At 43.3% G+C, this 22,776-nt stretch overlaps 1 protein-coding gene across 3 annotated transcripts in view; it reads left to right on the top strand.

Moving 5' to 3' along the window:
* JARID2 (jumonji and AT-rich interaction domain containing 2) overlaps window positions 1–22,776 on the top strand; it is a 233,472-nt gene that overhangs the window by 35,314 nt on the left and 175,382 nt on the right. Inside the window, exons 1-2 of one of the 3 annotated variants that reach the window (XM_064160993.1) lie at window positions 2,040–2,694; window positions 4,359–4,470. The exons of the other annotated variants lie outside the window; for them this stretch is intronic. Coding sequence (XP_064017063.1) covers window positions 4,432–4,470 — 39 coding nt within the window. The 5' untranslated portion in view covers window positions 2,040–2,694; window positions 4,359–4,431. Of the gene's footprint in view, window positions 1–2,039; window positions 2,695–4,358; window positions 4,471–22,776 lie in introns of those variants that run through there. 3 annotated transcript variants of the gene reach the window in all.

The raw sequence follows: 22,776 nt of genomic DNA, 5'->3' as shown, positions 1-22,776 counted from the left end.
CCATCTCAAAACTTCATTTTGTAATGGCAGTTTTTATTTAGAAAGTAAATAAAACCTCAGGCACATCAAGGAAGGCTGATCATGCTTCTGGAAGAAATGGAGTCGCTTCTGAAATCCAGAGCCTGAAAGAACGTTAATGCTAAGGCATGAGTTTGGTAAGCAGGAAGAAGGGCTGGAGCTGGTCCCTGCACTCGTCAGAGCCTTTAAACAAGGCAAGAATGAACATGCTGTAGAGTTACAGGATGTCTGAGGTTACCTTCCACGAAAGAGCAGATTAGCAGGCGGTGGTATTTTATTTGAAGTTTCCAAAAATTACCATACCCAGATATACAGAAGTTTGCTAGGAAATGTACTGCCCCTTCTCTATGAGATTGTTTCCTTCATCCTGGGCTGTTTATGAGAAAATCCAGTGTCCCTCCATAGATGTGCTTTACTGAGAAGTGTCTTCATTCAGAAAAAAAGGAAATTTATGGGATGATGTTTTTTGTAAAGCCACCTTGGAGTCAGTAAATCTGTGATGTTTTCACAACAGGATTGACAGATGACTAACTGGATTTCCCCTTTGTTTTTTACAGCATTTCATAAATGCTGAATAGTTTCCTTAGGATGAATTGTTTTCATGCTGCTGAGCAGTTCAAAGGGAAACTGGCATTGGTAACTATACCCACTACACACAGTGCCTCAATCTCTTCAGTTGTTTTTAATAGAAATAGTGTAGGTCAGACATCCTCTAGGCAGTCCTGGCTGTCCCTTGGGCAGTTCCTTTTGCCATGCAAATGCCTGCAAACACTCTCATAGTTCCCACAACCTCATGTATCCTGTGTGCAGAGATGGAGACACAAAGCACCCTGTTTATCCAGATGTTACTCTGAGGATGGGCTGTCTCCTTCAAACCCAAAATGATAGTGTACTACTTCTTGAGCTGCATGGATGGCTTTAACTCCCTAACTTCTTTCTGTGAAATAACAGTATGTTTCTATTTTTAATAATCTTGCCTAGAAACCTATATGGGTTTTAGATGATTTTTCACTCTTGTTACCATGCTCTTTGGCAAAGTCATTCATTGCCTTGCTCGTTCATGATATATCACTGAATTAGTTGGAGCAATTAATGAGGCAGGAAATATAAAGTATGTAGTTATTTTATTTCCAAAAAGCCCTACCCATGAATTATATACAAACTAGTTAATTTTGGGTTCAAATTTGGTTGGGAAAATCTTCTCAAAGATGCTTATGGACAATCCATTAGTTTGGGAGAATCAGAAAAATTGGAAAAGTTTAGCCACAAAGTGGCTCTGCCCCACTTAAAAATAGGCAGCCTGGAGTCCTAGGGAAAGTCTGTTCTACTCATGGCTGTGGAGGAGAATTCAGAGATAGTCCTTGGCTCTTTTGCGGCAGTGTTGGAACTGCTCAGTGTCTTGACAGCCATCGAGAAGCTTCTAGATCTTCCCAGGCTCTAGCAGGATGCTGGGAAAGGGGCAGATGATCTCTGATCTTGTCCTGGTTCCTCTTGGCACAGAGGTTTGAAGAGGTATAGGTAAGATCTCTTGCAGATGTGCAAGAGAACACGATGTCAGTGGCACTTCTGGCCATGTCGTGAGGCACTTAATGCCTTCTCCTGGTAAACTTGAGGCACTTAAGTTTCCAGATAGTTCAAGCCCAAAACATCAGGGCTAAGCTGGTCTGAAGCACAAGGCAGAGCAGAACACATTGTCCAAGATGAGAGCAATGAGGCAGTCAGCACAGCTGCTTGCAGCTTAGCTCAGTTTGTATTCTCTGCCCGAGAGTAAAGGCTCCTTTGGCCACAGATTCACCACTCAGAATGGCATTTGCAAAATGACCGTATCAGGTGAAACCAGGGCTTGCTTACCCTTATTTGGGCGAGACACTAACAAGTACCTAAACACCTGTGGGTACTTGTTTATCACTTTGGGAGGAGACAAAATGGCCCAAGCCTTTGTTTTCCTCCTGCTCTTGCTTCTCTCATCAGCAGAAGAGTGGGGTGCCAGGACATGTTATAGGCCTGTTAGCCTTCCATGACAATCAGCTCTGCAGAAGTGGAACAGGTTGCCCAGAGAGGCAACATTCTGGGTCAGGTTGGATGAGGCTCTGAACAACTTGAGCTAGTTGGAAGATGTGCCTGCATTCTGCAGAGGAGTTGGACTAGGTGGCCTTTAAAGGTGGCTTCCAACCTAAAACATTCTGTGACCTATCAGCTATGGAGGAGTGTCCTGACTGCATTTCTTAAGCCAACCAGATTTGGCTCATAATGGGAGAGAATTAGTGTTTCATCATTAGGGATGTAGATCCCAGTAATAGATGCATCTCAAGTGTTTGTGATCCTTACCAGCTGGGCCATTTCTATTGTTGTGCCAGCAGCAGTGTTGCAGTGGCATGGTAGTGCTCTATATCCCATGTGGAGCACATGCAGAGAAGCTTTCATTTTCTCCTTGGCCAGTGCTTGGCTGGGAGGAATAACAGACAGAGTTTGTTTGCTGTATTTTAATGGTAGTTGCTGGGTAACTTTTGTAGTCAGGATTTTTCTCCTGTGTGTCTAGGTAGTCTTTAGGGGATGTTGTCAGTCAAAAAAATGCTCCTAGGGGAGAATATCTATAGTAACTGAGGGTGGAAAACAAACACAAGCTGCATTTGTAGCTTAGCTGTTGGATCATCATCTCTACAGTGTTCTGCAAAGGTAAGGATTGTGCACTTCTATTTGTTGGCTTTTTCGTACTTGGGTTTTAAAAATATGTGATTATGAGCAGGTGTAGAGTATCTTGAGGTCGTGTTTTGTTTAAATTCAGAAAGCTGATATTATTGTGTGAAAGTTCAAGAAGTGAGTGTGTTTTGGAATATTGGTTTAACATCATATATACTGTAGAGCCTCCAGGCATTTTAGGAATAAGCTACTTTCCAGGACCTCTGATGACATCCAGATAATACATGATAGTGGCCAGAGGTAAAGCTGCCTCTTTTTAATAAACTTGCAAATTTCCACTACTTGCCTTGGAGAAAACCTGTCCTTTGGGAAATGGAAATTTATTTGGGATTCATTCCAAGATACGGTTATGTTCAAACCTTTTCTGCAGTCTGGAAAGAAACAGACAAGAAGAATATAATTTTAATGAGTACAAGATGCCTGCAAAATGCTGCTCTGAGTTCATCAGTCAATGAACTGCCCCAACCCTGACAGCAGTTTTGGCTTTGTCAAACGGCTGGGCATGGGGCCAGCAGGAAACAAACCCCACCAGCAGAGGGATGGTTTTCTGCCCAGTGAGTGTTGCAAAGTGGCTGAGAGTAGAGCCAGGGAGGGTGCATGGATGAGAGGAGTTGAGAGTTTTGCTGCTGTCCAGAAAGATGTGATGGTATGACATTTTTGCTGCTGTGGAAAATGGGTGGTGTGGGTTAGATGAATCAGTTGTGTTGGCCCATGAAGGTATCTGATGAGATCAGAAACAGTGGAAGAGATGGGGAGGTGTGATGTGTGTCTGACCCTGGGGCTGGAAGGAAGAAGCAGGTTGAGGAGAGAAGGTGAGCAAAGAAGCAAATCTCTCAATTTGGCATCATGTTGTTATGGCCTCAAGGAGATTTATCTTAGGGCTTTTACCAGGCCTGAAGTCCGTGGTATGGTTTGTCACATCCATTTGTTTGAGGGTGGCCACTGGACCTGATGGCCAGCCCGATGCCATGTCCTTTCATGCCAGCTCTTCCAGAAATCCCTGCTGCATCCCAAGGGGCAAGAGGGGAAGAAGGCTGCTATGTGAGGACTATCCATTTGCAGTTGTCAGCAAGAAAGGATAAGCAGATTGAAGACAGGGCGAGGAAAGTAGAGCAAATGTTTTGTTGTTGCCTGCTCACACTGATGAGAGGAGTTGGGCATCTGTGTATGAGTTTAGGTTTTGCTAAGCCAACTGATCTCTAAAAGCAGGGAGTAAATCCATTTTCTCCCCACTACTTTAGTAATTGGCAGAAGGCAGAAAGTCATTGTTGACTGAGAATAAACAGATTTCAGGCATTCCTAGACTGAGAAACCTGCTTAGCTTTCTAAAATCGGTCTCCCTGGTGCTCTGCTAAAAGCTTAATTGGCTGACATTTTGTATGGGAGAGATTTACTCTGCTGGCCTAAATTGAGTTATTTTGTGTAAATGTTTTCATGGGGTTTATAAAATATTCTCCTCAGAACATACATATGTGTGTAAACTCTGGACTGTTTCTTTTTAAAGAGTAATAGCAAGTACTAGATGTTGTGGCTTTGGCATACAGAGGATAAGTTAACGTGGAATTCAGTTTACACTGTTAGTTAACCTCGTGAGGTATTTTGTTGGTTAAAAACTAAATATCTGTGCTTTTTTTCTGCAGAAGCAGCTGCTAAGATCAGTCTCTCTGCAATTATGGAAAAGGATGAGTGCACTGGTCATGCCAAATAGCATGAATGGATAGCAATCCTCTTAAGGATGCCTTTCTAAACTGTGTAAGTGTGAGGGCGTTGCCATAACACATATGACATAAGGCTTTGGGAGCACTTGGAGCCTTTATAGTTGCCAGGTCTTGCCAGGAAGGAGTTAATGTCATTGTCAGCAGCGCTTGCTGCGTGCAAGTGACCAAACCATCACCTCCTCTCTTCCTTACAGTGCTCAAAAGTCATCGTGCACACTTCCTCGCTCTGTTTTTAGTATGTTGTAATTAGTATTTTCATTCAAGCTTAAAAATTCCCTGGAGATTTGCCTAGGAGAAGGCTGTGCACTTTTAACCCAACTGCAGAAAAGGGATCTGCATCGTATTAACCGTGAAATTTGCAGGTCAGCATTGGAATTTCAATATTTAGTGTTTATAACTTGCTGCCTGGTTTGGGCCCTTTTGTTTCGCATTAATTTCCACCTCTTGTGCTCCCAAATGTGGCTCTGCTTCTCACTTTTTTTTTTTTAAAACGTTGGATTCAAGTGCTTGCTCCATCCAAATAGATGAACTTCTTTGGCAGGGATGAGCAGAGCCACAGAGTCTCTGCTTGGGGCTGTGCTGATAATCTGGAATGAATTTTAAACATTAAAGCTTGTTTACTTTTGGATTTGACAAGGGCTCCCCTTGGACCTTTTTATTTGCATGCTGTTAGTACAGTAGATGTCTAGTACAATAAAGCCTCCCCCAAAGCTGTAGGTGTCCAGCAGTCCAGGCCAATGCCCTGAGGATGGAGAAGCCAAATTTCTTAAGCAAATGAGCATGTATATATATGTGTGTGTTGTGTGTCATCCTGTCCTGAATAGCTTTTGAAGTTGCCTTCCAGTTCCTAATCATGAGATTGGTTGTCCTTCAAATAATTCACCATGTCTCTAGTGTGTTGGGTTGTTGTTTGTTTGGGGTTTTGGTGGTTTGTGTTTTTTTTTTTTTTTTTTTTTTTTTTTTTGGGGGGGGGAGGTCGTCGCTGTTTGGTGATTTTTAGTTTGTTTGTTTTTTATGGTGAAGTCGGCTGGGGAGATCCCAAACTGATGGGCTGCACAAGCAGAAAGGCAGGCAGGGTTCAGCAGCTCCCTCTGTGTTGAGTTGTGTCCATCCTTCATGCCCAGCGGATGGAAGCGCTGTCAGGGACGCAGGGAGGTGGCACTGCTGTAGCCAGAGGAGTAGAAGAGCTTTGGGAGCAAAGGCCATGCAGCTCAGGGTACCCTTCTGTACCCACCTAGTGAACTTTGACCAGACTTTAGTCAGATGTGCTAATTGGTGGGATTGAAGATTTGCAGCATGATTGCAATGCCAGACTAAGACTATTTTAGGAAAATGCTGATGCCTCAGAATTTGTTGAAGGTGCCAGCTGTGTAAAAGAGGGCTGGCTGAATCAGAGAGGCAGTGCAGCCCAAGGGGGAAAGCCTGTGATGGGATGAAGGGCTCTAGCCTTGCTCCTGGCTATTAGACTTTGTTGGTGAGGAGGAAGGAAAAGCTTTTGCTGAAGGCCGTTTTGCTGTGAGTTGTGGTTGTGCATGTATAAAGAAGGTGGCTTACAGTAAGCATAGTTTCTAAACATTTTCTGGGGTGAATTTGTGCTTTTTGTGTTGATCTGTGCCCCAGCAGGGTATGCTCCTCTCTCTCTTCAGCACCTCTCCCTGCAAACTGTCCCATCTGACTGGTCGTGTCAGGAAATACAACAGTGTTGTGATGTGCAGGAAAAAAAAGCAGTCCTGAACAGACTTCTCTGGCTCCCAGAGGAGCTCCAGGAGAAGCTCCAGGGATTTCTGAAGGGCACTGGTTTTCTTGCCCTGTTGTAAAAGGGTCCTGTGGTGCATACCCTGCGTGGCAGGCTCTTGTGGAGTAGGTGCTCAGAAGCATTGTGAATGCGTGGCTGCCACCTTGGAGCTTATATCAGGAAATAAAAAATGTGCCTACAGCAGTTCAGTCTTTAGATAGTTACAGTATTACTAACTCCAAAGGCTTAGGAATTTGAACTGCAGATGGAAATGAGATAAAATCCACATATGATGATGTTAACTAGATTATGGAATACACTTCTTGCAGTTAAACAGTGTGGTCTGAGGCAGATTGGTGGCTTGTGTGAGTGGGTGAGCCTTGCTCCCTCCTCCTTTGTTGTCAGCTTCCAGTTGCAGTTTTCTGCTCTGCCCCTTGCATCAGCTCAGCCCTTCATCTGTTTGCACAATAAACAGAACCAATGTGCTGATTTGTCAGAAACCCAATCCAAAAAATAGCAAAGCAGGAGGAGTGGGGATGGAGAGGAGGGAGCAGGGCAGGCCTGTGAGCATAGGGAGCTTGCTCAATAACGTTGTCTAACCACACCCTTGGACAAACATGGGCTCTCTGTCTGCCATAAATCATCCCTCAGTGTTTCATTTGAAAGGCGGCAGAACCCTCCAGGGAAGCAGTGGCAATGCTGGCCGACTCACAGCAGGGAATGCCAAAAGTGAAACCTTCACCTCTCTGTGATGCTGAGACACAGCTCTGCATGTGGGCATTATTTTACCTGATTTTCCTTTCCATGAGCTGCAGCTGCATTGCAGTTTCAGGGGCTGGGCATCATACCTAGCATCCTAGATGAGCTGCAGGAGTGAAGGTAAAATCTGGGACTTCTGCTGTGGATATTACAGAGGTGAGAAATATATGCCAGAGAATACAACAGCATGATGTAGTAGAGAATGTAATTTATTATAGAATTGGTAAAGTAGTTATATATTCCCCTTCAAAAGTGGAGTGGTTTATATTATGGAAGGAATGCTTGAACAGAGTCTAAAGAATAATGTAGGTTCAGCTTGTAAAAAATACAAGTATCTCCTATTGTTTCCTAGAGGGTTTTTTGACAAGAGTTATGTCCAGTGATGGCAAATAGGAGTAGACAGAGTTGTCCTCTGGGCTGGTCTGTTGTGAACCTGAACATTGAGCTGAGTCTTTGATAGTTTCCATGTCAATAATTGGTTTATGTAAGGACAGACTAGGGAAGAGGCTGAGCGAAGGCTGCAGGACTGGCCTAACTGGTCACAAACACAGGTTTTGTAAGGGCTTCCATGGTATCCAGAAAGTACAGCTTGTGTTGGTACATACTGATAACACACTGCTTAAGAAAAGGAGTGATCCAGGCTTTCGCCAACATGAGCATGCTTATTTTGTTGATAAGCTTCTGGAAGCAGTAACTGGGGGGGGAAGATAAAAGAAAAGGAGAAATTAATAGAAAATAATAAAGTTTTACTCTGTTCACACAATGCTGAAGATCTTCTAGAAATTGTGTTCTGCAGATTTTTTGTTTGTGTGGGTTTTTGGTTTGTTTTTTTTTAATACAAAGATCACAACAGTAGGTGGATATCACAGAATAATTCAGGTAATCCTGAGTGTTGATCCTGAGGTTGAGGTGCCTGTGCTTTGTGCCAGGGACCAAGCAAGAGTGGACTTTGCCAGCCAAGATGTATGGAGGCAGTGATTCACTCTGGCCACCAGCTGTCTGGGAGGTCTTTTTGGTTAATTCTTTGCCATGTTGTGAATACAGTCACATAACAGTCCAGGCTGGTGGTGTGTGGGAACCAGGAACAGGCACCCATCACCAAAGCTGGATTGCAGCTTTCTCCTAGTTCTTTGCAAGAGGTACCCTGGAGCAAGAGAGCAGCCCTAAAATGGCAGATGAGTTACTCTGGGCCTGTGACTGTCCTTTGCTTTGCTGGTAACCCAGGGGATCTATGAGTAGTGGGAACTTACTTTGGTGCCTGGGTTGTGTGCTGTAAGTAAGACTCCTGTGGTTTCTGCACCACCTAAGTCTGATAATTCTAGCACATCCATGTCTGTAAGTTTGGAGTGAGGTGGATGGACAGGGTGAGCTCTGTGACCTTCTCCATCACTAGAGTAAGATCTTGTAGCCTGCCAGTAGGAGGACTGAGTTGGAAGTAAAGATCAGCTGAGGACTTCTTTTTTTGGCTTAGCATTTTGGACGGGATTGTGTCTGCCCACTCTTCTTTCAGAGTGTTTATGCTTTGGCAATGTCTGCCATTAAAAGATTTTCAAGGATTTTTGCAGATATTAATTCCTCCTCCTCCAGGTCTTGTCAGGCAGGAGGGAGTATGACTGTGCTTAAGTCCAGTGTACACATGGACTTGTCAGCAAACACATGCAAAGAAAGCAAGAGTGTTCCCCAGGTCTGCTCTTTGCTGCTTGATTTGCTGCTTGATTTCTACCATAGGACCTCCTCTTCCAATGATGCTTCTTGGCTGGACACTGAAACCAGCAGAAGAGTCCTCTTCTGTGAAGCTGGAGCTGGACAGAGCCAGCTTGCTGGCTGTGCAAAGCAGGTGTGCATAGTTGTCATGGAGGCAGGGAATAAATGTGTCTGAGTCAGGAATAATGAAAACAGAATTACTTTATTTTCCTGAAAGCCCCACCCTCAGACTGTATACACAACTAGTTTAGGTTTATTTGCAGGCTCAATTTGATGGGGAAAAATCTTCACAGGATGCTACAGGCAAATGTGGAGATTTAGGAAGTCATAAAATGTAAAAGGCTAAGTTACAAACAAGGCTTTTACACCACTAAAACATGCCAGGAGCTCTGTCAAGGTGCCTTCTCCCTTGCCCTGTTTATGCTTTTCTAGACAAGGTGTCCATTTGCCATTTCAGACTGGGTGCAAAGAACCCAGCCAACTACCAGCCTGATTCCCAGCGTGGGCTTCCGCACAGGTCAGTACACGTGTGGGTAGGGGGGAAGCAGTTTTCACACTGCCTCTTTCTCCCCATTCAAACCCCTTGACTGAGGGGAGTGGAGAAGGAAAGAATTTGGCGTGCTTTACAACAACAGTCTTTGAAATGTAAGGTGCTTTCCTTCCTTTGGCAGTTGGCCGATCTGTCACTGCAGCCTTGCTCTCTATCCCCACCCTCTGCAGTGTGTTCAAAAAGGAGCTGAGAAGGAGGGCGCTTGGAGACACTACCTTCTGCTCCCTCAGTGCCTCGTATAAATCATAAGCAGCGATGCCCCGACAGCTGATGTATTAGATGCATCCTCCTTCTACTTTCTCCAGAGTTCCTGGAATAGACTCTGGATGATGTCTTGTCTCAAACTGTGGTAAGTCAGCCTCGAACAAAGGCACTATGGGCAGGACTACCCACATACGTCATGGGAAGAAACAAAAAATTGCAAGGCTTTTTACTTCTGTGCTGTTGTCACAGAACTTCCTCTTTTTCTCCTCTTAAATGATTCCAAGCTTTAAGGAGGGTAACAACAATGCAAACAAAAAAAACGAATACCAGGTAACAATGACCTGTCTTAAGCTGTTCACGGTGTGTGGTCCACAGAGCTGAAGTAGCTTCTCTTTAATTTACAATAGGCACATGCGCTGCCCAGTGCATCAGGAAAAAGTACAAGGTTGGGGGGAGGGGGAAAGGCAAGGAAAAAAAAACCCAACCAAACAAAAACCTTGTGGAAGAAGGGGGATTAGAAGCAAACTGACAGACTGTTTATTACACAGCGTATAACTTACCAAATGGCTTCATTTTTCTTAGCGGTCCAGACTTGTCACTTCCATTTGGCAAACTCCAACACTGCAAAGTCTGAAAGCAGCTATTATTGGCTTCTGCCCGAACTCTGCTCAGCTCATATAAATTTAGTGTCTGGTCTTTTATACTGTGATTAATAAATATTTATTTAAGCAGACCAAATATCACCAGGTCTTTTTCTACAAAACGTGAATTTGAACACTGTGCAAGATTTTCAGGTAGGCATGTGATTCTTTAAATATGTCTGATTTAGCATCACACATTTATACCTTTTTTGGCTCAGTACCTCTCTGTTCTGCAGTGCTATATGTAGAATACATAGCCAAGCCTACAGGCAGGGACTGTTATTAGATAATGATGTAAAGAATGTGCAAAACTGGGATGCTGAACACAGAAGAGAACAAACAAGGTAACTCTTGTTCAGCACAGCACGTGCTGTTTAGACTGCATACTGTATACTAAGAGTTTGTGTTTTCTATGTGGTGATTGGACAATCTTGCTGAATCTGTCTAAAGATGCTTTTTATAGTTCAGCTTTATCCTTTCCTGATCCTTTTCTGAAAAGACCAGCCATCATAGAATCATAGAATCAACCAGGTTGGAAGAGACCTCCAAGATCATCCAGTCCAACCTATCACCCAGCCCTATCCAATCAACTAGACCATGGCACTAAGTGCTTCATCCAGTCTTTTCTTGAAGACCCCCAGGGACGATGCCTCCACCACCTCCCTGGGCAGCCCATTCCAATGGGAAATCACTCTCTCTGTGAAGAACTTCTTCCTAATATCCAGCCTATACCTCCCCTGGCACAACTTGAGACTGTGTCCCCTTGTTCTATTGCTGGTTGCCTGGGAGAAGAGGCCATCCCATAGCATTGTGTCATTGGTGTGCTGGAAGTATGTGTAGGAGAGACTTTCTGGGTGCCGTTGGAGGAGTGTTGTGCTTAATGTAAGTGATACGCCACTTTTCCATTGCTCTGATGTTCCATCACTTCCAGTTCTCAGATTTGAGATTGGCTCCTGCAGTTTTACACGTGCAGAAGTAATTGTGGGAGGCTGTGGCAACTGGCTGTGCAGCTGAGCACAGGGCTTTTCCAAGGGTATGTGGTGCAGCAAGTTGTTGAGATGCTCTTTGAGGAGCTGGTGAGCCTGCTCTTTGGCTTTGACTCCTGCAGTGCACCTGGCCCATCCGGTCCTTCTCCTCACCAGACATGTCACCTCATCTTGCTTTTGGAAAAGAAGAGGTGTGAAGAAGTGTGTGTTGGCAGAGAAATAGGGAGAAATATTTGGAATCTTCAGAGGTTGATGGGTATTGGGCTGTCTTTTGCTTCCACTTTCCTTCTGCCTTCCAGGAGATTGCAACTAACTCTCTGCTCTTTCACATTAACCCCCTGAGGCCATTGTCCCTCATCCAGCTCTGGCTTCCGGGTGCCCGTTTAATGAGTATTGGGCAAATAGGGTGTTGGACGTGCTGTTTGTGGAAAGATTCTGTGTTTCTTACTCTCTGTAGAGCACCTCATGTTGGAACTTGGGAGTGGAGGGTGGAAAGAGAGCAAATGCTTGGACCCACCTTTCCCAGGCTCCCATCCAGGAGGCAGAAAACTTTGTCTCGGTGGAAGTTTCAACAGCAAGTGAATCACATCACTAAATAGCTTTAGGAACTGAAATCTTCTGCTGCCAATTTTCAGGTGTCCTTCAGTCTGAATGATTGATTCCTCTCTCCTGCAGGAAGGCTGGAGACATGTATATGATTTGTCCTTGTCTTACTATCATGGTTAGCTGAGAGATTCAGAGCATGCCAAGTGCTAGTAATTTGCATTTCCTTTTTTCTTGCTTTTAAGACACCTGTCCCGTTGGCTGATAAGGGAATTTATCTGTAAGACCAGTTCTTCCCATATTCGTTGTTCTCCTCTGTGGTTGTCCCCTGTCACTTGTGAATTTTCAAAGGTGTCCCTTTGAAGTCCGGGAAAGCTTTTATTTTAAGAATGCTCTGAAGAGCTCATAACGGCTGGAGCTTGTGGTCTGCATGCAAAGGCTATTAAAACGTCTCCTTTATGCTGTAGTAAGTAGGGAGATTGCATTTTGATCTTCTGCACACCATTCTCCCTAACGTCTGATGTTAGGGGAGTCGTATTTGGCTTTTCTGTTTTGTTTTCCCTAGGGGGAAAAAGCAAATGAACAGCAACAAAAAAATAGTTCCCAAAACATCAAGTCAAACAGATTGTTCATTAGTTTTGCTTCAGAAAATCGTGGGAGGAACTTGATGTCTCTTGAAACCTCTCAAACCTTTTATGATAGCAGGAGGGATGCAGAGCCTTCAGTGAAGCATTCATACTCCTACATCTTCATCAGTCACTGGAGGAGAGGGAAAGAAAAGCACACAGCTGCAGAGTGTGAATAAACTGCTCTCTCCTAGTTCCTGCAGCTTTTGTCCTACCGGGTAGCCTGCCGTTCTGCGCTCTGTAATCTCCAGGAGCCTTTCACAGGGTGAGCAAGACCTCACGTTTTGTGTGTACTTACACACAAAGCAAAAAGCAACCGATCCACCCTCCAAATTTTCTTGACAAGGTTTCTTTGTGTACTGTAGAGAAACAAAAGATGTATTTTCATTTTTCTACTTATGCTGCCAATTTTCTTTTTCCTCTACCTGCTATCTTCAAGGCAGGTTTACAGTGAAGGCATTTTTGGCATCAGTCAGTGTGAGTCAGCGAACCTTTCCATCACTTTACAAGTTCTGACAAACCTGCATTTCAGACACTGCTTTTGATGCACACCAGGGCTCTGGTAAAGTAGATTTCTTTCTGCCTGGCCACCTCTGTCGCTAGAAGAACGCATCAGGAGGAGGAGGTTTTGGGATTGTCTTTCTGTCTGTCTCCGAGGACAAAATACAAACCTGTCCCTGTGGATAATGTGATGGCTCAACCTGACCCAGAACCTTTCTTCCATTTTGATGTCTTCAGCTCTGGGCGAGCATTGTGTCTTCACAGAGCAGGATTTACATAATCTGGCCATTAGGATGGATGTCAATTTTTTTTTGAACTTAACTTCAAAGAATGGGAAAACCAGAATGTTCTTTCCTCTATTTGGAGATAAAAATATTTACTGTATCTTGGAATTTCTCTCTCTCTCTTTTTAAAATTATATCAGAATGCTTAATCCTTTGGTTAGCAGTGCTCCTAACATTATTGGAGACTATTTGATCAAATGCATATTTGGTCTAGGTCAGAAAAGAGTCTTGTACAGTGAAACAGCTGTTACCTGCCATTCATTCAGTGGTTATGAGAGATTGCTCTGCTTAGTGGGCTGTCCCAGCTCCTGGTTGCAGTGTCCCGTAAGCCACTTCACACAGAATGTGACTTAAACTATGTATAACTAATAGAAGAGCTCCTGGTATGTATTTAAACCCGTGTAATAATTTATGTTTCTGGTTGATATGGAAGGCACCTGGCCTCTTCATCATGAGTATTTGTTACTGGCTGCTCCCATTAGAGATATCCCTGTAGCATTGGGTGCATGTGTGAGAGTGGGCAGAACAACTATGGGAGAGGTGGAAAAGGTTTTAGATTCTGTCCTCTGAGTCCCAGTTTTTAAACTGATGCTTGCAGCAAATGGAGGCTGCTTTCGTACTGCACTGTGATTACAGAGGACTTAGTTGTCGAGAATCATAGAGTGGTTTAGGTTGAAAGTGACCTCAAAGATCATCCAGTTCCAACCTACTGCCATAAGCAAGGACACCTCCCAATAAGCCTCATCCAACCTGGCCTTGAACAACTCCAAAGAGGGAGCATCCACAACCTCCCTGGGCGACATCTTCCAGTGTCTCACCACTCTCTCTGTAAAGAACACTTTCCTAATATCTAGTTTGACTGTCTCCTCTCCCAGTTTAAACTCATTACCCCTCATGCTGCCATTACAAGACCTTGTAAATAGTTCCTCCCCAGCCTTCATGTGTGCCCCCTTCAGATACTGAATGGCTACTATAAGGTCTCCTCGTAGCCTTCTCTTCTCCAGGCTGAAGAGCCCCAACTCTTGTAGCCTGTCCTCATAATAGAGGTGCTTCAGCCCTGTGCATCTTCGTGGCCCTTCTCTTGACTTGGTCTAATGGTTTGATGTCCTTCTTGTGTTGGGGGCTCTAAAACTGCCCACAGTACTCCAGGTGGGGTCTAATGAGAGCAGAGTAAAGGAAGAGAATCACCTCCCCTGCCCTGCTGGCCATGCTTCTCTTGATGGTGGCCCAGGACATGGTTGGCTGTCTGGGCTGCACATGCCACATGCTTGTTTGGGCAAGCTCAGGTTTCTGGTGCCTTGGAGTAGCTGTCACTGCCTTGGGCAAGGCTGCTTTGCAGCACTGATGGAAATAAAAAGTGTAGGTGATAAATATTAGGGCATGGTATGAAGTTCTGTCAGGAAGTGTTTCTCAAAGAGCTTTATGTGCCACAGCTGTGCACCTATTCACACTGGTATTTTTGCTGCCTTGTGAACTGGAAAACAAAACAGTAGAAGACAAAAAAAAAAAAAGAAAAAGTAATTGTCATCCCAAAATGTTGTCACAGCCTTGCCAAGGCAGAGCTGTGATTTCATTTGCTTTTAGAAAGCCCAGGCTCTCACTGATGAGGAAGGAATGTGCGGGTTAGAGAGCTGAGACTGGCTTACAGTTTCAGTCTTAAAACTTTGTCTTTGAAATTTAGAGCACTGCCCCTTAACAATTAGCCTTCAAGGCTAACAGAAAGAATAAGTTGTTAGAGCAGACTGAAAAGAAGACTAGGACCTTGCACGTTAGCCAGCCTCAGTACTATTTTCTCTGCTGACTTTAAAAGCAGTGCTTTCCTTTCCCATGGCAGTGCTGGGTTCCTAGCAGTTGGCACCCAGTTTCTATTGTATGCCTTTTCATTTTTAAGCAATTTCTTTCCACCACAAGACTTTTCCTGGAGCAGCTTGCATGGCAGAGTGGGAGATGTTTTTTTTGTAGAAAGGTATGAGCTGTGATTCTACACACTGTGAGGTATGGAAATATAATTACTAGTGTTTACATAGGAGGCAGTGGAAGCACAGAGCTGTTCTGTGTAACACCAGCACTCGGTGACACTCTCCGGCCTTCAGGAGTAGTGTTATATGCAGGACTGGCTGCCTCAGCAGGCAGATGGAGCAGAATGCTAAGGTGACTTGGATAGGGAATATTTGGTCCAAAATGTTTATTGATCAGATTTGGTGGCATCATTTATTTTCTGTGGATTTGGGCCACATTTTCTTTTTGCCAAGGCACTGCAGAGGGAATGTTAAAGATGTGCAAGATCTCCTCGTTGCTGCTCTAAACCAATTTTAAGCAAACACAAAAGCATCTCCTCCCTTTTGAAAATGAGGTTACATAGGGATTTTCACATTGGAACAGCTGCTAAGTTTAATGCTGAGAAATCTTCATCCTGAAAGGAAACCTTTTTATAGTTGCCATGTGTGATTCTGTGAAGGAATATAAATAGATCTGTAGATCGAAGGACTCTTTCATCTGCTTTCTGGAGTGGCCAGGACAGTGGCTGCTTGTGCCATGGAGCTGGTGGGCTTGCAGATTCCTTGGGAGCTGGGAAAGCCAATTAAAGGGAGAGCAGTTAGTGCTGTGAAGTGCAATGCTGTATATACGTTTTCAGATATGTATTCCCTTCCTTCCTCACCTTTTATTTTTTGTGGTATTTAAGGAACAAATCCCACATTTTGAACAAAATCACCACCATTCTGTCTTTTTTTGTTTGTTTGTTTTGCCCTTTTTTTGGTGGAAAAAGTGACTCATAAATTATTGTAATCCCTGTTATTGAGGATCATTAAAATGAAGATTGTTCCTTGGCAGTGTGTTTTTGATTTAAGAACTCTTCATACTGTGAGTGCTCTCTCCATTGAAGAATGACAATAAGTTAATGAAATTGGAAGTTTTATAAGACACCGTAATAGTAAGTTTCTTATGTAAATGAACATATTTTGTGATTGCTAATTTTCTTTGCTTTTACATACACAGGCACATGTTATTTGACAATATATAAAGCACACTAAGCTGCTGGTTTAGCTAGGAAGGAAGATGAGAGGAATAAATTCTACACCTAAAGTTTTTTATTATCTTGTCTTTAAAAAGTGTTCAGTCCTCACAGCAGATGTGACTTGAGGAAAATGTGTTTCTGGGGAACCACGGGGAAGTTTCTTATTCCCCTCTTCCTAATGTGTTCTGGTTAAAAGGAGACATACGAGCAGAAATATGCTCAGTTGCCATGGTGAGAGGGAGCATGGGCCAGGAAGATGAGCAGTGGCTTTTGCCCATGGTGTCTGTGTCCTGGCCCTTGGCCAGGAGCCTGTGCCAGGATGGCCCTGGCTTTGGGTAGGTTTGTGCCCTCTGGCTTGGGAGCCCCTGCTTCTGCTGGTAGAAGGAGGGCAGTGTGTGCACAGCTCGTTAACACCTGCATGCCATATTTGGGGTAATTTCTTTTGGAGTTTCTTCTAGGGGTTTCCTTAGTGTGTCTGTGTCCACTTTCCGTCCTTTATGGGTCCAGTCGTTTGCTGATGGGTATGACAGTGGCCCCAGATCTCTAAACACAGGTTGTGTGAAAACAAAATGCACAAACAAGTTAAAAAAAAAAAAGAGGGGAGAGACGTGGGGAGAAAGGGAGAAGATGCAAGGACAGCAGATGCTTGCAACATCCTGTGCATTTAGCACGCACTTTCATTTAAAGGTTTATTTTCTTACTGTTAAAATGCTAAAGCTCCCTTTGAGAAAGAGCAATTGCTTTAGATGCTGCACATTCCCTACTACCATACATATTACTGGCATTTGAAGGCAGATCATAAAATGCACAGCAGCATAAATCCTTCAAGTTTTAGTGATTAAAAATAACAAGCTTTTTTTTTTTTCCTATGAGCTACCATTTTGTGTGCAACAAAGCTAAGATGCAGGGTTTTTTTCTTTATTTCTTTTAAGATTGTCTGTGTAGCTCCTTGACTCGCAGTGGCTGTAAAGTCATTAAAGGGCAGAGGTTTCATTAGAAACCATTCAATTTAAAAGGAAACTGGTGGGGAGATAGGAAACAATGCCGAGTGGGATGCCTAAATTGCTCAGGATGTCGTAAATAAGGTTGCTGCCTTTTGATCTTGTGAAGGGTCTGAGATGCCGTTGCTTTGACCAAAGGATGCTGGGTGCAAGTGGCAAGAAATCACCCACCTTCCATCCTGTTTTCCACTGCCATTACTTGGCTTAGGGCTGGTGTTATTAAGGAGGTGTAAGGAAGGAGCTCAGACAAGGCTTCCCTTTAGGGTCTTGGTGTCGCTAGAGAATTGGAAAGCGTGTCTGTTTCTGGTCTGTTCAGATGTTTTATGGCAGCCCATTGCTTCTTACTGCCTGCTTAGACTGGCTACTGGCTTTCATTAGGTGTAACATCAGGCTCTTGCTTAGGAAGGAAAGACAAGATGAAAGCTCACACCTAACTGGGTAGCCTGAATGAACTGTTAGTGCTGGGAGATTGGTCTTGAGTTGCACAGAAAAGAGAACGTGAGTAAAGACCTCATGCAGCTGAAGCAATGAACTCTGTATGTGTGTGTATTTATGCATAAGTGATAACAAAATAAAATACATCATAGATTGTTTGGTTTTTTTTTTTAGTAAATACTTTCAGTGTGCTTTTTTGTTAGTTTGTTTCCTGAAAGGTTTAGACAAAGGCAGGTTTTCAGCGATGTAAATTAGACTGAAGCCTGAGAGTCAACTTAGAGGAGAACAGAGAGCACCTCCTCTCAGCACATCACTACCTGACATTCTTCAGGGAGGCAGAAGTAGCTTTTTGTAACCTTCATCTGTGGTCATACCCTGCATAGACCTGGGGAAGTACTTGCTTCTCCACCTCCAGTCCCACAAGGAGGAGCTTTGGTTCACACCACAGAGGAATGTAAAGACTTAGAGCCTTCACTGCCCGATGGTTGCCTTGTCCTAATGTTACAGGGATTTAAAACCAGAGCTAACTGTGCCTCCTCTGCTGTTCAAAAGCAGCCAGGTTTGCTTAAACCAGCTTCAGCTGGTGGCAAGAGGCTTCTAAAAATGCATCGCTGTAACCAAAGACACCTTAAGCGTTGGTGTAGCTCGTCTTACGCGGCGCAGTCTGAACACTGGCACTCAGAGAACACTTTTGCAACGGTGTTTGGATGTTTCTTATAGACAAGATATTTTCTGCATTATTTAGGCAATTGTATGTGGGGGAATTAGTTTATGTAAAATAATTGCTTCCTGTTGAGATAATATGTCTGTATAGCAAATGGAGTAAACTGTTTGTTTTAAACATTCCCAGTGAGTTACAGGAGCAATCTCTGCAAATATTGGTTAGGTTGTAAACTGGAAAGCCTGATGCCAATCTGCTAAATGCCAGTGAAGCTGGGGACAGGAAATACGTTCAGGCATTTACTAGAAAGATCCAAATGGACTGTGATCACATTCATGGTTTTCGTGAGCTACTGTATCTTCACTCGTCTGGGGTCCATTATGGTGTGGTTCATAAACAAGATGAAGCTATGTGGCTAATAGCATGAAATGTTTCCTACTTTGATCTAATCAGAAGCCTGTCTTGAGCTGCTGGTTTAGATCTTCATCAGAGAAGGGGAGGATGTCGGAAACAAGTCCTTTAAGTGTTTCTCTCTTGGCAATTAGCCACAAGAGCTCTATTATTACTTTTTTGCCTGGATCAAATGAGGTCAGTGGTGTGAGCTTCCTGCATGAGGTCTCTCTCAGAAGCAGCAGCAGATGGTAATTGTGAACATTTCAGTTCTGCAGGTCCCTGTCCTGACAAGGGGCACAGGATGCAGTGTAGAACCTCGGAGGGAGAAGTGGGAAAATCAGACGAATGGCTTCAATGCCTCTGAGGGAAAGAGCTCTTTGCCCATGTTGTTTTGCATTAAGACAAATACTAATAGCTTTCAGAAGGTAGCAGTGATGGTGGTGAAAGAACAGGACTCGCATGAGACCTCTCTACTTTAAAATGATGAAAGTAACTGAAATCTGAAATTCAGCTTTTTACTACACTCTTTAAATAAAAATTGATACAATGTTAGTTAAAAAACGAATGCAGTGAAACCAGTGCCTGCACATATATATGAGGGTAAATGCCAAATAGAAGAGGTTTTTTCCTCTCTACCTTACAGTGAATTTTCACTATGTTAAATCTATGAGCTGAAAGAAAATTATTTAGGGCTATAATTTTAATTGTGAACTTGCATGTGGAGTAGTTCCTTGAAGTGTCTTTGGGAGCTGCCTTAGCACCAGTCTGTGTCCTGGTGAGGGATATTGTGCAGATGAGTGGGACAATGTTATCTTTGGCAAATTATAGAATCATTTAAGTTTGGAAAAGACCATTCAGATCATTGAGTCCAACTCCAACATCCAACAAATGAACATGTTCAGTTTTAGTAGCAGTGTTAGCATTGACTTTCAGCTCTCCAGAATAAACAGCAGAAATGAGAAAATTGTATATTTGATAATGATCTATTGATGTGGCAGCTTTAACCCTGCGACCTATCATGCAGTTTCTGCTGTGCAGTATAATTAAGTTGCCTCATCAAGTGAGGAATTAGTCCTATCATAAACATCTTTTAAAATAATGCTCAAATATGCAAATATTTTATGCAGTTGTAAACAGTGAATTTCATCAGCATTGCTGCAAAGAATTTGGGTTGTTGAGAGATTTTTTTTTTTTGGTAGAAAATCCTGATAGAACATGAGTAACTCCATCATTTGTGTCTTTTTTTCCTGCCTTTGATGTTTGAGTGTGTGTAATGACAAAAATTATTTGAGATAGTGTTTTTTTCCCTTTAGAAGTCTGAAGGTTTATTTTCAGTTGGGTGGGTTTTTTTTAATGGAGCCAGGACACAGTGATCAAAGTTCTGTGCTCACTCAAATCCCTGGCTGGGGGGTTCTTCTCTAAATGCAGCCTTAGGCAGGTGTTTGGATTTGGGCTACAACATATCCTTTAAGTTGATACATTCCCATTGGAGATCCAGGTAGATTATGCCCATGTTTTTATTTGCCTTTATTCCTTCCATTCCAGAAGATACCACTGTGCCTCTTTGCAGTGACTCAGGAGAGGATCTTAGAGTTTTCTTCTTGTGTGAAAGATATGCCCTGGGATGCAGAAGGAAGTGAGGAAGCCAAAATATGGCTAGGGCTTAGATGAGAGACTCATTTCTCAGCCTTGGCACACACCCATGAACCTTGCTGAACCCTAACAAGGCATTTCTGAGCAGAGTTGAGGAAAGAAGCAAAATCAGTTGGTGTAAATCTAGTTTAGGTATTTGCAGGGTGTTTGTGGAGGGCTTTGGAAGTTTTTTTTTTAATCTTGATGCTATTCATACCTGTGTGAGAAAAGCAGATTTTGTTTTGAAATCCAGTGATTCCAGATGTCATGGATATAGAGGGGAAGTGTCAACTGTCTGGCTGAACCAAAAGGTTCAGAAAAATGCTAACACACAAGTAATAATAATAAAGCCAAACAACAGAAACCTCCCACAGGACCAGAGTGCAGAATATTTTCAGTCTCTGCAAAATCCAAAAATACAGTATTAGTTTGGGAACCTGACACGTAATTGAGAAATCCTTTGGACAGATGGAACTGGTGTAATAAAATAACGCTGAAGAAAGAAAGGCAGAGAAAGCTGCCAGAAAAGAGAAATGTACAATAAAATCTCAGCAAGGCAATAAAGTGGCTTCAGTCTTTCAGTATGCTGATGCTGGTGGCTAAAGATAATCTAACACTTGTTGCTGAGGAGTGTGGTTTTCTGATGAGCTGATTTTAAGAAATGAGGATATGAAATACTTAGAGGATATTGTCTTCTGTCTCTGAAAGGAAAGATAGCATCTCTCTCATATAGGCTGGTTGAAATTTTAATTAAACTCAAGCCAAAAAGCATTGCTGACTAGAAGAAAGCAAATTCATTTAGAGACTGAAGAGACTGAGGGCAAGGAATTTCAATGTGAGGAAGATAAGGGAACGTGATTTAATAGGTTTATGCCATGTCCATAGTCAGAATATTCATATGCCAAAATCTTTGAGTAAAAACTGTTTCATTTGGGGTTTGTCAAAGATGTAGGACATGAGTGGGTCAGAAGGCAGGGGGGGATCACACTCGATACAGGCAGGGAAATGGAGAAGAGTAATTGTCTCCCCACCTGACACGCTTTATTTTCCTCCCGCTCTTTCAGTTGCCTGGGTTGGTAGACATCTGCAAGCAAATTCTCTTTAATTTTTGTTTTGGTACTTCCTCCTCCCCACCCCTGGCTTACTGTCGTATGTGGCTCCAAGCTCAGATTCACCCTGCATGGCTGCATGCAGTGAGTGCTGCAGGGAGGCCAGAGCTGGCTCTGGGAGCACACGCATTGGTGGGCACTGGCTGGGCACAATGCAGCGAAGGATGGAGCCGTCGGAGCCTCCTTGCCTATGCAGATAGGCATTGGAGGGCTAACTAACAGCATGCCTGCTCCACTACAAAGAACAGTGTTTAAGCATGATTGTGATGATGTGTTGAAATAAACTCTGTTATGGTTATGTTTCTACGTTCTTGGCAGGCTTACCATAAACCACAGTGTGTTTTTTGGTGTGTACATGGCTTGCTTTCTCTCTCTCTTCTTCTTTTTTTTTCGGTATGGGTAAGCAGCTTAGTTAATGCCTGCTTTTTATGAGCAGAGGCTTTCATCCTTAATGCTGGGGTTAAACTGCATTCAAGCTGTCTGTAGCCTGCAAAGGTCACACTACCGTTTTGATTTTCTTTCTCTGCATCACAAGTTTCTGCAAGAGCAGGTACAGGAGGGGGAATGCGGCCCTGGCATAGAGGCTGAGCCTGACCCTGCACCACCGTGCTCTGCTTGAGAAACGCTCTTCTACTCTGGCCTTTCAGAAGGAGGATTTAATTATTTTTCTCCAAACCACCCCCCAGCCCCTTCATTGTGCTTACAGGCGTATTATTACTCAGAAGGCAGCAGCTCAGAAGTAGGACATTGATTTCTCTCCACACTTAAGAAGTTTTATCTTGACTTTAACAGGCAGCGACTCCCACCTGGCATGCTCAAGTGAAATGAGATGCCCTGAAACAGCTTCTGCTCTGAGCTCTTGTGCTCAGAAGGACACTGTTGCCTTCAGCCTTTTGGATATTTAAATATGCCAAGCCTGGACTAAAATACCTTTCCTCTTGCCTTCCCTGCCACAGCGTCACTGCTGTCTCACCTACTGGCTGCCTGAGTATTCATCATCTGGTCCCAAAAACCAAATTAGAGTGGTGTGTTGTTTTAATTATTTTCTACTTGTGTGGTCAGGAGGTTATTTTGCCTGGCGAGCTCCACTTTGTGCCCTTTTGCTCATTAATGCCACCTTGCACACATCCCGCCTGAGTACAGGAATGGCCACTGGTGTGGCAGGCTCTTGAGATGTCACAGTGGCCAAGAGGAAGCTGTTACATGTAGATTTTCCTGTATTTTTCTGCAGTCATGGTAATTACTTAGAAAACTTTCCACTTAATTCTAGGACTGAAGTCTCTCTAAAAATACACACATTAAAAAATCCATTATCTTGAGGTAAATTTGGATCATTTAGGTGTTTTAAGTGGTATTTATTAAAGAGCTGCTTTCCTGCTTTGGAGGAATCCTGTGGAAGACTTTGCCTGTTAAACCCCTCCTAGGCTTAAGAAAAGGTGCAAGACATAATGGGAGAGAGGAGCAAAAGCTGCAAATAGGAAAAATAATTTTGTCAGTTTGTAGGATGCAGGTTCAGTTTTCATTGGTGCAAATGCCTGTCATGGGAACATTGAAGCTGGA

The sequence above is a fragment of the Pogoniulus pusillus genome, chromosome 21, assembly GCF_015220805.1.
Source record: "Pogoniulus pusillus isolate bPogPus1 chromosome 21, bPogPus1.pri, whole genome shotgun sequence".
NCBI lineage: Eukaryota > Metazoa > Chordata > Aves > Piciformes > Lybiidae > Pogoniulus > Pogoniulus pusillus.
The sequence above is the reverse complement of the archived record's forward strand: the minus strand, read 5'-3'. Positions and strand labels throughout refer to the sequence as shown.